Source organism: Mobula hypostoma, chromosome 16, assembly GCF_963921235.1.
Source record: "Mobula hypostoma chromosome 16, sMobHyp1.1, whole genome shotgun sequence".
Taxonomy (NCBI): Eukaryota; Metazoa; Chordata; class Chondrichthyes; order Myliobatiformes; family Myliobatidae; genus Mobula; species Mobula hypostoma.
Genome location: NC_086112.1, coordinates 50,004,356 through 50,022,236, shown reverse-complemented (window position 1 = coordinate 50,022,236; position 17,881 = coordinate 50,004,356). Strand labels below are relative to the sequence as shown.

Sequence of the window (17,881 nt, the reverse complement as noted above, 5' to 3'; positions counted from 1 at the left end):
TTGTTTCACTAGGGTGAACTTCCTCAATCTCTTCTACCCCATTATTGTCACATTAGATTTTCGTTTTTGCAGAAAACTCCCTTTCATATGATGCACATATAGTGTCTTCAGAATTGCCTGCAGAAGTAACAGCCAGCTAAGCTAGTATTTTTGTGAATATGGTATTTTATAATTGAATTTCAGCTAACAGACTCGCTAGCAGTTTCCAGCATGTGTAGACTTCAAAATTATCTATATTTAGTTTTTTTTAAATTTAAAATCCAATTATTAAAGATATAAGTTATCCCTAGAACATTCTCCATAGATTTAAACAACTAAGTTTCATGCATCTGTTGAAGAGTTCTGTCATAAATATTGAAAATTTGCCAAAAAGCATCATCAAACAGTTTGAGGAAAAGACTAGGTTGATCACCTTGAAAGGTAATAATGCTGTATATTTGACAGTTAATTTATAAAAACTTAAATTACACATCTTTTACAGTTTTTAAAAATATTCTTCAAGAACTGGAGCTGGGGTTGGACATAGGATTGTCTGGGATGTTGAGGATATCATAGATAAAAGACTTAGCTGGGGTGGTACGGTCACACCTAGGTTACAGACTGCAGATAACTGGGTGACCACCGCAAGAGGTAAAGGAAGAAAATCCCTCTGTGGCCATTCTTCTCTGTTGCACATACAGTATATGGAATCTGCGGGGTGGGGTAACGTATCAGGATGAGAGGGGTGCAGGGTTTCACATTGTTGGATCACTGGAACCTCTTCTGGGGCAGGGACAAGAGGGACAAGTTACACCTCAACTGGAGTGGAACCAATTCCTCGGCCAGGAGCTTTGCAAGTGCTACCTTGCTTAGTTTAAACTAGTTTGACAGGAGGTTGGGAACCAGAGCACTATGTCAGAAAGTGAAGGGATTGAGAGGAAGGTTAATGTCATAATCAGTAAGAATAGGCAGGATCGTAAACACAAAATAATCTGCAGATGCTGGGATCAAAGCAACACTCACAACACGCTGGAGGAACTCAGCAGGTCGGGCAGCATCCGTGGAAACGATGAGTCGACGTTTCGGGCTGGAACCCTTTTTGTCAGGACTGAAGAGGGAAGGGGCAGAGGCCCTGTAAAGAAGGTGGGGGGAGGGTGGGAAACAGAAGGCTGGTAAGAATAGGCAGGAGCAAGGTGATGGACGGTTTGAGTGTGTACTTTAAAGCCAGCAGTATTATTGGTAAGGGTGATGAACTTGGAGCATGGATCTGCACATGGAATTATTGATGATGTAGCCATAACAGAGACTTGGGAGGTGGACAAAAAATGGATGCTTAATGCTCCAGGATTTTAATGATTTAGAAAAGATTGGGGGAGGGGTGGAGGGGGAGTGTCACTATGAATTAGAGACAATATCACAGCTACACTCAGGGGGCATATTATTAGAGGGCTCATCTACTGAGTCCATGTGGGTAGAACTCAAAAGTAAGAAAGGTTCAGTCACTATGGTGGGATTATATTACAAAGCCCCACAATACCCACCAGGATGTTGAGGAACAGAAATGCAGTGGTTTAGGGAAGGGTGTAAAAACAACAGGGTTGTTGTAGTGGGTAACTAATTTCCTCTATATAGACAGCGGCCTCTTTAGTTCCAGAGGTTTAGATAAAGCAGAATTTGCTAAGTGCCTCTAGGAGGATTTCTTTAATCAACATGTAGATGGTTTAACTGGAGGAGAGGCCATACTGGAACCAATGTCAGGTTGTGAGCCTGGTCATGTGACTGACAGTTCGGTGAGAAAACAATTAAGGAACAGTGATCACAACTCCATGAGTTTTAGGATAACTAAAGATAATGATATGGACCTTATGGGAGAGTCCATGGCGCAGGGCAAACTACAAGAGTATTAGGCAGGTAATGGCGGGCTTTACTTGGGAACAGCTACTTTTGGGCAAGTCCACAGGCGACATGTGGAGGGTCTTTAAAGATGAACTGCGCAGAGTACAGGACTGGTATGTTCCAGTCAGAAAGAAGACAAAAGGGTGGCAAGATAAAGGGATCGTGGATGTCAAAAGATGTGAATTTATACAGGAAGAAAAAGGAAGAGTTTGTAATGCAGAATCTCTTTTCAGTCTTCCAGTTGGGTTCAGGTGTCGATTTTAACCAGTGTTTTAATGACAAATTCTGCCATCGTCATCAGGGATGGTGCCTAGGCACATCTAGTCCGGTGGTAACTCCCATTGTCTCTCCTGCCAGATTGGTTAATCTTCAACCAGTCAGGTTTCCACTATTCCACCTTCCTTAAAATTGTATTCCAGAGCAAGACCTTTGTTTTTGTTAAAATTCTTATTCTTTAGTCTTATTTCAATGGCTTCCATTGAAGGGCTGATGGAAAAACCAAGAAACCTAACAATCAGGAAGAATCTGTTGCTGCTGCCTGTTGTTTCTATATTTCCACAATTTCTGGAAGGATTGCCAGGATACTGAAAAAGCACAGATTAATACCATCCACAAATCTGTAAGCATGCTCAAATCCTAGCTTATGCGGGTCAAAGATGACCTGGGACTCAGGACAGCTGCAGCCTACGGGATGCCCTGTGAGCGTGGAGCAGCGTATAGTTCAACCAGAGGGGACATATAGTGGAGCATTGGAGGTGTATCCATTTGGGTTACCCAGAGAAACCAGCAGTAGCAGAACATTGCATAGGCAATGACTACAGGATTGACTTTAACAGCACAAAACTACTGTGCCGTGCCAATGGCTTTAGAAGGAAGCCATCGAAGCAAAACCTGAGAAAAGGAATTTTAACAAAGACAAAGGTCTCACGCTAAGTAAGAACTGGAATTTAAACAAGGTGGGACAGCAGAAACCTGTTTGGTTTATCCTCAACCAATCAGAAGGGATAGAGAACGGGAATTGAGTATATGTTCACCACCAGACTAGACATGCCTAGGCATCATCCCTGAGGAAGATGGCAGAGTTTGTCATTGAAACTTTGGTTAAAATCGATACCTGTACCTGGCTGGAAGCCTGAGAAGAGTTTATACGTCATATAAGCCAGGAAAGCACTGGATTCTTTTTTAAGCGTATGTAAAATCATAATCAAACAGAGGTTTTGAGGGTTATAAAGAAGCCTTAAAAGAACCCAAATGGAATTTGGAAAACTGGGTGTGGCTGTTGGGCATGAAGATGTATGTATATAATTCTCTTTAATGTTTTATCAGTCTCTTGTTTATTGCATCATAAATAGCTCAAATTTTAACATTTGGAAACTGGTGAAATTTTACAGTGACAGGAAAGTTGAGAATATGATGTTCATGTATTTGAGTGAGTTAACAGAAAAGCTATGAAGATCTTAGCCAGGCTAGATGTATTTGAAATTAGAAGTTGCAATTCAGCCGTGAAACAAGATAGGAAAATGAGGACTAAAGGTTGAAAATGATCAATTCTGACAGGAAGTTTTGACAGCCTGGTTCTGTTTTGACACAGATATGATTTGCTCTCATGAATGTTTGACACTGGAATGTACTTTAATAGTAACCTTCATACTATTTTGCCATTCAAAATTAAAATTTTTAATCGATTCCATGTAAATTATAAAAAAAAAGGTGTGACTTTTAAGTGTACTATCAATGAAGAAGCCATCTTCTCCTGACCCAATAATACTCCACTGAATATGGAACTTGGGCCACTGGACTTTGTAGTGAGTAAGATAAAATCTTTGGTAATGATGAGGTTGCAGCAACTAAAATATTTTTGAATCTCAAATTTTCAAAATTACACCTCGTTGGTAGTTAAATTCTTCTGTCCTGGTTGACTAAACTACAAGTTCATTCAGCTAAAGGCTAAATGCTTATTTAATTGTGAAGTAAATGCTTATCCTTTGAAGCCATGCCATTGGCCAACAATCAGCGTGTTAGTTAGCATGTGATAAGATCTCAGCTAAGTCTACAAATACTCAGTGGGCAAGACCACTGCCATCCAGTTGAATGACATACAACCACTTACACTTGTTTACTTTTGATTATATTAATTAAAAGAAGCCTTCTGATTCCATCTGATAAATGTTAGTTTGGAAGTGAAGATAGTAAGGCTAATTTACAAATGTATTTATACAAAGCAATAATATCCATGATACATGAACTGTTTTAATGTAGATTACTATTGAAGTTTGTTTTTAATGAAATACCAGATCAGTTGGCATGGATAAATAGGAAACAGTCAAAAAGTAGATTTAATTTAAGAAAAATAAGAGCTAGGTACTAGTTTCATGTACCTAGTGCCCAATCTCATCCACTGAATATTCATTTTTGGGCTTACCTTATGTAAAGGTAAGTTATTGAATGAGTTACTATTGTAAGATGTAGCATGCAGTCAAAAATATTTTAAAAGAAACTTGATCCGAGGAATTTCATCCACTCTGTCCTACTGTTACATGTGGATTTTACTGTATTACCTGGAGAGGATTAAATTACTATTGCCAAAGTATGGCTTGATTGAACGTTGCTTAACAGGGGAACCAGCATTAACTGGTGGAATAACCAGATTAATTCTGACCACTGAAATGTACAGTATTAAGTATGGTGTGCCCTATATGCTAAGTGTATCTTTGTTTAAGTTGGCCATACAGATCACAACTGTTACAATGGCAGTGGAGCAGATTATAGAGGAACTGTCAGCGTGACCAAATCTGGATACAAGTGCCAGTTGTGGAATTCCCAATACCCTCACGTCCACCAGTTCAGCAGCTTGGAATATCCAGAACTTGGAGGTGGCCATGCTTACTGTCGAAATCCCGGTGGGCAAATGGATGGACCATGGTGCTATACCCAGAGCGAAGCTCGTCTTGAACTCTGTGACATCCCTGCTTGCCGTAAGCATTAGTGCCCTGTTTCATGATATATAACTGCACCATAAAGACAAGTGCTAAATTGTGCTAATGGGACAATAATCTTATTAACAGTATAATGCTGTTTGTAATTTGAGCATTACATAAATATAATGCAACCTATCATTGAGGAGAGACATGGTGGAATGGATTAACTTGTTGGTCGTTCATTTTTGGAAGACGTCCTTAATGTGAGTTCTAGTTCTCAAGTAGATATTGATGGTCTATTTCCACTTCTGTTACCTCTTCTGAATCTGACCTTGCTGTAACTGTCTTTAGCTGAAACTCTCAACTATGCCTTTGTTAAGTTTAGGCTTGACTATGCCAAGCACACTTTGCAACCTCTGTCACTCCAGCCTTTTTAAACTTGAGGCTATCCAAAAACATGCTTTTCATTCTTTAATTTGCTCCAACTCCTATGTTAATCACTTCCAGTGTTTTGACTGATGTGGACTCATAGTTGAGCAAAGCATTCGTTTTTCAATTCTCCCCATGAATTTAATATCCATACATGACTCTGACCCCTCAGGATCTCTGTTATCTCTGTCCATCTCTAGTTTTCTGGGATATCCACCTTACACTGATCCTAGACTTTTGATCATGCCTGAATTTATTGCCTTTATCGTTGATAGCTGTGCATCCTCCCCCCAAACCTCCCAAATCTTGCATTCCTTTCAGAGGTTTGCAAGATCAAAGATGTTATTTATAAGATTAAGCCTTGTGGGAGTATGGAGATGGTTTTTATTAGCAATGGGAGAAAGTTATGTTTAAAACACAGAAAATGCTTCGAAGATGAATTATGGTTTTGAGGCAGTACTCTGGGTCTAACTAGCCATCTGCTTAGGAAGAGTTTGGAGCTTCTAACAAGGATTTCAAGTTTTGTGATTGTGTCAGCTTACTGATATTTATCTGGACAGAGCTCTGGTTCATGTGTGGTTTGATAAGATATGTGGGAAAAAACAAAATGTTGGAGGATTTCTTGCTCCAGCATCAGCAGTCTTATGTGTCTCCATGTATCCCAGTAAGCTGTGAAAGTAAGAAATTTAATGTTATCTAAAAAATAGTTGAAATACTTCAGCTTATTCAGTTATGCCTAAGATAATACCTGTTCTGTACTTGTTAAACTTTTTAGATCACCTACTGAAATAATTAGCAGTAAAGTTATTCCAAAAACAATAGACTTTGGATTTTGAACAAGTATTATTAAATAGCTTGTGCTTCAAATTTTTCCCACTTTCTCATCAACTTGCATTTTTATTAGAAAAATATTATACTGTAAGATTTAATGTATATTTGACATTTTACTGAGCTGCTGATTTAACACTTCCATTTGTGATTCTCAAAACTAAACTATAGAATTTTTGGAGTTTATATTTATCTTTTAACTTCAACATTTTGTTTTGCAAACTAATGAAATTAGGAAATGCAGAAAAATAATCTCAATTGAATAATTGGGTTTGGACAGATGGGATGATAATTTTTATTTGCAGTGATTCTGGTTTAAATTTATGCTTCCTCAGTCCCCTCTGGAGTTTTCAGCAACCTCTGCAATTGTCTTTTCAAAAGAAAAACAAAATCAAAACTTATAAGTAAATCTAAACATGTTTTATGGATATGTCAGTTAACATTATGGGATGCTTTTGAAAGGCAAACAGCCATATTAACATAATAATTATGTTCATTTCTGCAGATCCACGTGAAAATAGCAAAATGGAAATTCTGTACATCCTTGTCCCGAGCATTGCCATTCCATTGGTCATTGCTTTGCTATTTTTCCTTATTTGCATGTGTCGAAACAAGCACAAGGCTTCTACACCTTCTCCACAGAGGCGCCAGCTGATGGCATCTCCCAGTCAGGATGTGGAGATGCCACTCGTTAGTTCTCACAAACAGGTAACTCCTGTAGTAGTTTCTCACAATGTTGTAGTGTTAAAAATATTTTCCTATCACATGTTAGCTTAAATAAGTGGCCACATTCTCATTCTTGACTTCAACACTGTGAAGGTTTATGTGCATAATCTATAATGGCTTTCCACTGTTGTGGTTAAAGCAGGGGTAACCAACCCCTTGCTCAATGGTATTGGTCCATGGCATAAAAAAGGTAGGTAACCCCTGAGTTAAAATTATAAGAGGTGTTTTATTTGTAATGGAATCTTAAACCAAGATCATGTTTGGTTGGTCCATTTGTAGAAATGGGTTTGAAGATCCAATTACATTATTCAAAGAAGGATTTGGCATTTCTCAGTGAAATTTGCTAGTCATCTGCCTCATCGCTTTTTATTGTCCTCACCGATACAATAAAAAGCTGCAACATATTGTACATATTGAAAGGTTAATGGTCCTAATGTAATTGACAGAACGAAGAGCTTTGAAATATCTTGGGATGGAATTTGTTTAGAATGACAGGTACATGACCTGTTCTTGATGCTGTACTGAAAGGAGCACTTCTAAACTCAAGATCTCTTTGGCACAGCCATTGCTTAAATTCCAGGTTTTTGTAATTCACCCGAGTTTGCACTTATTGATGAAAACTAAAGGCTGGTCTTAATGTAGGTCTAATCACTACCTGGACAAAAAAAAAATCTTCTGCATGATTGGAAATTCTACCAATTAGAATCTGGAGATTTTTATTCCATGTGGGAATTTTGACCCAAGGTTCAGCCACTCACACTCAATATTCTGTGGAAGGGGTTCTCGAAACTCTCCTCAGAAGTTCCTTTCATTACATGATCAAGGTTTCATTAAAATTGACTTGATGTAAGTCACTGTTGATGATGGTTAAGAAAATGGCTCTGTCTTGAAATTCAGAATGATTGTCTCCCAATAAAGCAGAACCTTGCAAACCTGCAATTTACTATGACAGATCTGATGCACTTTGTGAACTTGACACAATTTCTATTTGGTTAAGCTACTTGAAGGTCTTCTATCAATCTGTTTATGCTTATAAATTGTGATCATAGTGCTCTTGGCATTTCTATGTTGTAATGCTGACCACTTGGCCATTGAAATCAATAATTCTTCTGAAATTTCTTTGAAATTCAAGAATTCCTCCTAAAATCAGATTAAATTTTAAGAATTGAAAGTATAATTCACAAATTCTTTTTTTTTTAAGTTTATTTTTATTTGGATAAGGAATTCACAATTATCATGTACTTTTTTCACACATATAACCTTTTCCATTTTTTTATATGTATAAAACTACAATTATTTATACATTCTTAAGTACACATTGAGATGATATAAAAGGAAAATAAACATTTAAATAGATAATTACGTACTGTGGTAAATCTAACCTATTAGGCTAAGTAATGAAATTAGTTGTTAAGAAAAATGGTAATAATAGTTTCCATACAACCCTTCTGGACCATTTCCACTGGTCCAAAATGTTGCATACAAGCCTATATACCAACCATTGTAGGTGTTTATATCCCAATTTGTTCGTGCTTGTTCCTGCCCGCAGACATAATTATCCAATCCCTATGTACTTATTTACTTAATTTTTTCTTTTTTTTTATCCCTTTCCCAAATCTTTCCCTTTACTTGTGTTAATTCTCTATTTTCCAAAAAAAAACAACAAACATTTAGACTAGGGGTGCTTACGTTAGCAATATTACTGTGTTGATGAGAAGAGCAATATAAATCATTAGGAGAGTCATCTAAAGTCTGCTCGCATTGGGGTTATATATTCAATCCATTTATTCCAGATTTGATAAAATGTTTCTTTTTGAGTTCTCAGGGAGTAAGTCAACTTTTCCATTTTAAATATTTCCAAGATAATTTCGTACCAATCTTCTAATGTAGGTGGTATTGGATTTAGCCATTTTCTAGTGATTGATTTCTTACTTGCCGCTAAGAGGGCCTGCAGCAACTTTATATCTTCCTTCTGTTCAAGGAACAATACATGCCCCAAATAGAGCGTCTCAAAGTTCAGAGGTATCTGGGACCTAAGTACCTTAACTAATGTTCTATGAATACCTTCCCAAAATAGACTTAATTTAGGGCAATCCCAGAAAATATGAAAATGATTTGCCTCCTTGGAGCCGCACCTTCTCCAACACATCACATTTGTATCTTTATATTTTTCCTGATATGGGGTCTTGAAGTATCTTATAATGTTTTTCCAACAATGTTCTCTCCAAGTCAAAGAATTAGTCGAGGACCATTGAAAGCTGCAGATTTTCCCCCAAGCCTCCTCTGAAAGTACCAACCCCGCTTCTTTCTCCCACTTCTCTTTAATATACAATGTATTTACATTTTTAGCATGGGAGAGTGCATTATATAGGCGAGAAACTGATTTACTAGGTATTGAACTGCAAGCCGAATTCAGAATCTTGAAAAATTCTAATTCTACTGTTGATAGGTCTGTATATCTACAACTCTGGTTAACATAGTTTCGTATTTGAAGGTACCTAAAAAAGTCATTATGTTCTAGGCCATGTTTGTCCTGCAGGATTTGGAAACTTTGTAATACTCTTTTATCTATAAATGAGAGGTAGGTTGTAAGACCTTTCTTTATCCATAGCTCAAATCTTTTATCTCCTCTGTTGGGAAGGAATTCGGTATCATATGCACACCATCTAAAGAGTTTTAACATGTTATTAATTCCACATGAATTAACCACCTTCTGCCATACTTTTAATGTAAGATTTATCCAAGCATTATTAAATTTTTCCAACTGGGCCATCAATCCTTTGTCAGCTATTGAGGCCTGAAGAGGAAGACTGTCAACTAATCCAAATTCTATTTCCTTCCATCTAGCCTTATATTCCCTATTACACCAATATAACAGAGGGGTTATCTGTGAGGCATAAAAATAATTTCTCAGGCAAGGAAGGACCATACCTCCTCCTTCCTTCCCTAACTGTAAGGTGTTATATCGAATTCTAGGTTTCCTTCCTTGCCAAATGAAGCAGGAAATCCATTTGTCCCATTCCCTGAATTGATTATCATCCACCTCCACTGGTAAAGTACGGAAAAGATATAATAACCGAGGAAGAATATTCATTTTTATAGTATTTATCCTTGAATTTAAACTTGAAAAGGGGATAAGATTCCATCTATGCATATCTGCTTTTATCTCTGAGATTAATGGCCCATAATTTACCTGTGACAGTGTTGAAAGATCCTTCGGCAGGGTTATTCCTAAATATTTTAATGATTTAGCTTCCCACTTAAGATCGTATGTATCCTGCAATTTTTTGGATGGTGTATAATTTAGGGACATAACCTGCGTTTTCTTTACATTTATTTTATAACCTGATATTTTCCCAAAGTCATCCAACAGTGTAAACAATCCTATAAATGATTTTTCTGGTTCACTCAGATAGACCAAAACATCATCTGCGAATAACGCCACTTTCTGTTCAATCCCTGCCACCTTGATACCTTTTACGATTTCGCTCTGTCTTATTAGTTGGGCAAGTGGTTCAATATATAGCGCAAAAAGGAGAGGAGAAATTGGGCATCCCTGTCTAGTGCTTCTCTCTAAAATGAAGGAGTCAGAGAGGTCCCCATTTATCTTAATTCGGGCTGTAGGGCTGTCATATAGAGTCTGAATTACTTTAATAAACCTTTCTTGAAAGCCGAATCTTCCTAACACTCTGTATAGGAATGCCCAACTAACCGAATCAAAAGCTTTCTCAGCGTCCAATCCTACTACCATTGTCTCTGTCTCGTTCTTATTAACCTGTTCTAATATGTGCAGAATTCTCCTTATGTTGTCCTGTGTTTGTCTTTGTTGAATAAATCCAGTCTGGTCTAAATGGATTAGACCAGGTAAAAGCTTTTCCAATCTGCGCGCTAATATAGATGTAAATAGTTTGTAATCTAAATTAAGAACACTAATTGGCCGATAATCGCCACATTCTAGTTTATCTTTACCCTCTTTAGGAATAACTGAAATAATCGCTTCTCTCCAGGAAGGTGGAGTTTCTCCTCTCTGCAAGATCCAATTAAAGGTGTTAAGTAGTAATGGGGCTAACTGTGTCTTCAGGGACTTGTACCACTCTGAGGTAAACCCATCAGAACCCGGGGACTTTCCAGCCTTTAACCTAGAGATGGCCACGTTCAGTTCTTTGACAGTTACTGGTTCTAATAAACTTTCATTTTGTAAATCTGTAAGTTTAGGTAGACCTAAAAAATTCAATACACTGTCTATATAGGGCTCATTGGGGGCCCGGGGTTGGGAGTACAGCTCTCGATAATATGTTTCAAAACTTTCTTGAATTTTCCCTATTGTACTCTCCACAAGCTTTGTCTTTGGATTCTTTATTTTATGAATTGTATTGTCTGCTTGTTGTTTTCGTAATTTATATGCTAATAATCTAGCTGATTTACCTCCTACTTCATAATTCTTTTGTCTCAGGTAAAGAAAATTTCTTTGAGTTTGCAACGTATAAATATCATCAATTTCACTTTGCAATTTCCTAATTTCCTGTTTTCGATTTGAGTTACTTTAGTTGCTATCTACAACTTGAAGTTGTTTTAATTTTCCTTGAAGGTCTGCTAATTTTTGTGCATTGATTTTTTTCATGTGAGTAGTAATGGAAATAATTTTCCCTCTCAGTACAGCTTTCAATGTATCCCATAAAATCACTGGTGATGTTTCTCCCGTGTCATTAAGGTCTAGATATTCTTTGATTTCTCCCCTTAATCTCTCCATTACTTTCGGGTTATTGAGTATATGTGAGTTTAGCCTCCATAGTGTTTTCCTCATTTTCCTTTCCAGGATTAGAGACATAGAGACTGGGCTATGATCCGACAGATCAATTGTTGCAATATTACAGTTTTTATCCTGAGTCTATCTGTATTAAAGATAAAGAAATAGTCTATCCTTGAATAGGCTGAATGAGGGAAAGAGTAATATGTATAATCTTTACTAGTAGGGTGTAATTCCCTCCAGACATCTATAATTCCCAACTGCTCCATCAATGAATTCACTTTCCGAGTCAGAGGTTTATTCTGAGTAACTATTCTTGAAGAATCTAATATAGGATTTAATCTAATATTAAAATCCCCTCCACAAATTACTACCCCTCGAGAACTGACCATTAGGTCAAAAATGTGTCTATAAAATGACCATTCACTACCTGGAGGAGCATAAACATTCAGCAATGTTATTTCTGTACCTTCTATTCTTCCTGTGACTTTTACAAACCGTCCTTCTTTGTCTCTAGTCTCTGAAATATGTTCATAATTAAGAGTACTTGATATTCAAGTAGCTACCCCTCTTTTGTGACTCAGTTTATATGATGAATAAAATACATGCTTAAAGCCCATTCTTTTTAATTTTCCATGTTCAGATTGGCTCATATGTGTTTCCTGGAGGAAAGCTATTTGTGCCCTCTCTTTTTTCAATTTAGACATAATCTTATTTCTTTTAATTGGATTCAAAACCCCATTAACATTATAGGAAATTATTTTTACCAATTCAGTTTGCATTTTTCTCTAGTAGAAAAAAAGCACTCTCCTTTTCTAACCAAACAGTAAGCAATCCCTTCTCAACAGTAAACCAAGACATATAACCACACCCTAGACATTTCTGAACGTATAACATTTGAAAATTTTTCCCGACTTCCCACGGTGAGGCCTGAGCACCGACCCACCTCAGTTCAGAGGGATAACCTCTATCTTCACCCTGTGTTAGAGGGCCCTCAGCAGTTTGAATAATCATAGAGAATTTTCTCCTATTTATGTCTCGACCATATTGCTATCATTCAAGTCATTCCGCCTAGTTTATTTTCAGTTACCAGTTTTCATTTTACTTTTAAGTCCGATTTACTCTTTTCAGTCATTTCTCTTAATTAATCTGTATTCTCTGTACATTCGCATCTGAATATTTGCAGCTTTTCCTTGTAGTTTGACACTCTGGTTCGAGTGGAGCGTCCTCGCCCCACTAACTGCCACGACTTCTGCCGAATCCTCTCCAGTAGCGACTCCGGTTGGGTGATAACTTTAATAGGTAGTCCCCGGTCCGCCAGGTCCAACGTTGCCTCCTCCACTGTAGCGTGAGTTTTTGTCCCTTCGTCGTAAAAGACTCTCAGCCGAGCTGGATACAGGTTCTGGAATCTGATGTTGTTTTCCTTCAGGACTCTCCGTGTTTCCGTATATTCCTTCCGTCTGGCAAGAATCCCCGGTGCGTAGTCATGGTCTAAACTGATTTTGCAGTTGTTCCACATGAAAACTTTCTTTTGCCATGCTCTTTTAAGCACCTCTTCCTTCGTTCTGTAACTGAGAAATCTGATCAGAATCGATCTGGGCTGGGCGCCTGCCGGAGGCTGTGGTGCCAACGCGCGGTGAGCCCTTTCTATCTGTAGGTCTTTTGCGGCCGGTATATCAAGGTTCTCTCTAAGCAGCTTCTCCACGAAGGGAATCATCAATCCGGGCTTACCTTCGGTTCCTTCGGGAACTCCGTAGATCCTCACATTTTCCCTTCTCGAGCGGCCTTCTTGATCTATTAGTTTCCACTGGAGCTGGTCTTGTAGCTTCAGCATTTCTGCTATCACTTCCTCTGCGTTTTGTAGCTTCTCTTCAATTCCAACAATCCTCGCTTCGGCTTCATCTATCCGCGAGTTAGTTTTTACTGTTTCTCCTTTAATATCTTCCAGCTGTTTGCTGTTATCTTGTCGGAACTCGCGAATCTCTCCGAGAATCAAAGACAGAGTCACCGATTCCCCCTCATTATCTCCGTCCTGGCTTGCCGTGGGGGAGCTAGGCCCGTCGCCTTGCTGCATCTCTTTATGTTTATCAGCCTTCAGAGCGGACTTTTTATTCTTGTTCTTAGACATCATCCTTGCCCCTTTTATTAATATAGTTATGCAATATTAAGTATTTGTCTAAATTCGATTTTGGGGCAGTTTACCTTCTTTTTTGTCGAGAGACCTTTTCCTTACGCCGCCATTCCCTTGATGACCCGGAAGTCCTCATAATTCACAAATTCTAATGAAGATTTGCTGATGTGCCTTTTTAACTAGAGCCAAAGCACAGCATAGTGTTTTTCAGCCAAAACTTTTTCATCGCCATTGCACGAACACCAAGTATTATATACTGTCATAAATATTGACACTCGTGAAGTCTTGTTCTAATTGCCACATGCCTCTCCCTAAGCTAATGAATCAATTTCTTGTCATGTGCAACACCATTTGGAAGCATCAAAGAGCATGCAGTATTGTCTAGGAGTACCATTACCTAGAAAGCTGTATTAGTCTCTGAGTGGAGCTGCCAGATTTGGTGATAGGGAAAGTAATAGGAGAGTTGGGGTGGGGGAGAATTATTTGATCACAGCCATGTTAATCTCCTTATCAGAGAGTAGTTGTAGGAATGACCATCTCAAAGGCCATGGCCCCTAACCTCACGTTAAAGATTATCTACATATATTGTTGGGAGCTACTGGCAGACCTATTCTGGAAGCTGTAACTGGCCATCGTCCTGTCATTGAGCCTGAAGCAGCAGTCACAGAACTATATTCCACAAAAACCTGCAAACCCTTGCCCCAATATGTGCTTTCCTGTACTAACAAATCAGGCAATTATGTGTGTTAAGGACTATGGAACAACAAACAGAAACAGGTATTAGCCTTAAACAAAAATTATTACTAAGCTAAGCAGCCCGTCTTTGGCTGATTGACCGGACTCGTTCACCAGGTGTTAGATGTATATATTTTGTAGAAGCTGGCTATTGCTCACTAATGGAATTATTAAGTAGATCAGTACAGATGTTTTTAATTGCATGTCCAGTGATTTATTGTTAATCACAGGAGTAGGAAATTGGACGTTATTTTTGAAAACAATGCTCACTTTCTGTGACAACCCTTTTCAGTTGTATTTTTAAAGGAATCAAGGGATTATTTTTAATGGAAAGGCAAAGAAACAGGTGCATTCTATCAAACTGTCCTCTTCCTTTGAAGATTTTAGATTTGTAAATGGATAACTTTGTTAAACTGATTTAACTGAAGTATGCACTCTTAAGGTAACCAGTTTATTTTGGATTGTCTCTTTAGGGGAAATTGAAAGATATTTGCCTCTCTGCAGTGCGCTTTATGGAAGAACTTGGAGAGGACCGATTTGGGAAGGTGTACAAGGGGCATCTCTACAGCACAGGCCCTGGTGAACAAGCACAAGTTATAGCCATTAAAACCATGAAGGATAAAACTGAAGTGTCACTGAGGGAAGAATTCAAACACGAAGCTATGATGCGGTCTCGGCTGCAACACCCAAATATCGTTTGTCTTCTGGGCATAGTCACCAAGGAGCAGCCCATGAGCATGATCTTTAGCTACCCCTCCCAGAGCGACCTTCATGAATTCCTGGTGATGCGATCTCCACACTCAGACGTTGGAAGTAGCGATGACGACAGGACCGTGAAGTCTGCACTGGAGCCGGCAGACTTTCTGCACATTGTGACTCAGATCGCGGCTGGTATGGAGTACCTGTACAGCCATCACGTGGTACACAAGGATCTGGCTACTCGGAATATCCTGGTGTGTGATAAACTCCACATAAAAATATCCGATCTGGGCATTTTCAGGGAGGTTTATTCTGCAGATTACTACAAGCTGTTGGGGAATTCCCTTCTGCCGATCCGTTGGATGCCACCTGAAGCCATCGTCTACGGCAAATTTTCTGTTGATTCTGACATATGGTCTTTTGGGGTAGTGGTGTGGGAAATATTTGGCTACGGGCTCCAGCCCTACTGTGGGTATTCCAACCAAGATGTCATAGAAATGATAAAAAACCGCCAGGTATTGCCTTGCCCTGACGATTGCCCTGCCTGGGTATACAGTTTGATGCTGGAATGCTGGAACGAATTTCCGTCAAGGCGACCGCGATTTAAAGACATCCACGCACGCCTCCGAGCATGGGAAAATCTATCCAACTATAACAGCTCTGCCCCTGCCTCTGGGGGCAGCAACGCTACACAGACTAGCTCCCTCAGCACGAGCCCAGTCAGTAACGTTAGCAATGCAAGGTACGTGGGACCAAAGCAAAAGGCACATTTCCCGCCTCCTCAGTTCATCCCAGTGAAAGGACAGATGCGGCCGATGGTCCCACCACCGCAACTGTACATTCCAGTGAATGGCTACCAGCCCGTGCCAGCCTATGGTGCCTATTTGCCAAATTTTTACCCGATGCAAATCCAGATGCAGATGCCTCAACAGCTGCCCCCACAGATGGTGCCAAAGACTGGCTCTCATAACAGTGGAAGTGGATCTACAAGTACGGGCTACGTCACGACAGCACCCTCCAATGCTTCCGGTACAGAGCGCATTGCTTTGATCCCAGACCAATCGAACGGGACAGAAGACGAGCTTAATGGGCCCACTGTTGTGGATGAAGTACCTCCTCCTGAGAATCTCCAAGAGGAGGAAATGTTGGTACCAGAAACAGAATTACTTGGTGATGCTGACACTCCGCAAATTGCTGATGGGGAAATAGACACTGAAGCGTGAACCGTTTTCCCCCAAAACACAGATTGGCCACAACATTTTCTGGCAAGTTAGCAAGTTAAGAAGAAATGTGAAACGACAGTGTTAAACCTATAATTCTTTTAATTTTTATCAAGAACACCTCTGCTCATTATTGACATGGGTTTAATTAATCTCTGGCCTGTCTATTAGTGTTATACTGCCCTTAAAGTTGTCATTGGTAATAAGAAACCCCCTACATGCAATTAATATTCACTGTTCAGTAGAGCATATGCACACAGCAATGGTGGGCAATACTGCAAACTTGAACAAATGTATTCTGGAGGTTTGCATCTCGACTGAATAGGCAGTTTTGATTTTCTACTGTTGCTATGCAACTTTACACTGTCAAGCAATATCTTGTATTTATAAAATAGTATCTTAGATGCTGAGACTGAACTGAAATGAAACATGCTTTATGAAGTAAAAAGTGATACGTGGGGAAAGGTTACCAATGAATATCCTCCAATTCTAAGGGGAGGTGGTCTTGTTTGGTGTATTTGTACATGTGGATGGTAGTTACTTCATTGTCTTCTTGTGAACTTTTAATTAGAATGCTTAAGGAAAGACATTTGGATATCCTGACATTATTGTGAATCACAAGCCATGTCTCAAGCTCCTGATAAGCCGTCAGCTGGCTGAAATGAAAGAGGCTGGATGTAAATAACCTTTTCATGGGAAGAAAAAATGAAAGAGGTTTCTGAAGTATCCTACCATTTGACACAAAAAAGATCTGGTATGTAGCTAGCTACTGTATGGCATATGACAGAGGAGATCTGCTCTGTTTTAAAGTGACAGTGAGAAATGTTACAAAGCAAATAACACTTCAATGTCATGCATTTACCAGTAACTGATGGTTTAACTGCCTAACTCTATTTTCCATGTATAATTTCCATTTCTAAACACTAAATATTCTTTGTAAATACAAAAAAAAGGTATTCACTTTAAAAATCCTGCAATTTGTGTTACTCTTTTAGGATTTTGCAAACTGTTGAAAGTGGAGTCTGATCTTTCCTTTGTTACTTTTTGAAAGGAATTGTGCTGTACAGAAAATGAACTTTGCATTTTTAGACATCAAGCCTTTAATTGTAATTTATATTTCATGATATTTGATAGATTTCTGACGTATACCTGATTATACAAAGTTTGATTTTATAATTTAACTGCAAACATGCTAAGTAAATACATATTTCATTTGATTTACCCTTTATTGTGTGGCCTTTAAATTTCTTGCTTAGTTTATAAGGAGGTTTTTGCTAAGCACGTCAAAAGATTTGCATAACTGTAATGAGCACACTGTTTATATATTTTGTAAACCAAGCTGCATAACATTTCAAATAAAGTGATTAAATACCAAGCATATGGAGCGTTCTTATTATAGGTAATGTTCTTAGTGATATGCCGCAGTAGATATGATGCAGCTCATTTTCAGATGCTTATAAATTTAATGCAATTTGGTCAATGCTAATTCTTTGCACAAGCAAAATAATTTTCATGCATTTCCTGCATCTAATCCACACAAAATTAGTTAATTGATTTTATTCCTCTTTATACT

At 38.5% G+C, this 17,881-nt stretch overlaps 1 protein-coding gene across 3 annotated transcripts in view; it reads left to right on the top strand.

Annotated features, from left to right (window-relative positions):
- Nucleotides 1-17,677, top strand: part of ror2 (receptor tyrosine kinase-like orphan receptor 2) — a 293,512-nt gene extending 275,835 nt beyond the window's left edge. For 2 of the 3 annotated variants that reach the window (XM_063068941.1, XM_063068938.1), the window contains 3 exons: nt 4,596-4,850; nt 6,556-6,758; nt 14,863-17,677. In XM_063068941.1, the coding sequence (XP_062925011.1) occupies nt 4,596-4,850; nt 6,556-6,758; nt 14,863-16,311 (1,907 nt within the window). In that variant the 3' untranslated portion in view covers nt 16,312-17,677. The remainder of the gene's footprint in view (nt 1-4,595; nt 4,851-6,555; nt 6,759-14,862) is intronic. The other variant, XM_063068940.1, reaches the window with a different exon arrangement.
- Nucleotides 17,678-17,881: the final 204 nt, after the last annotated feature.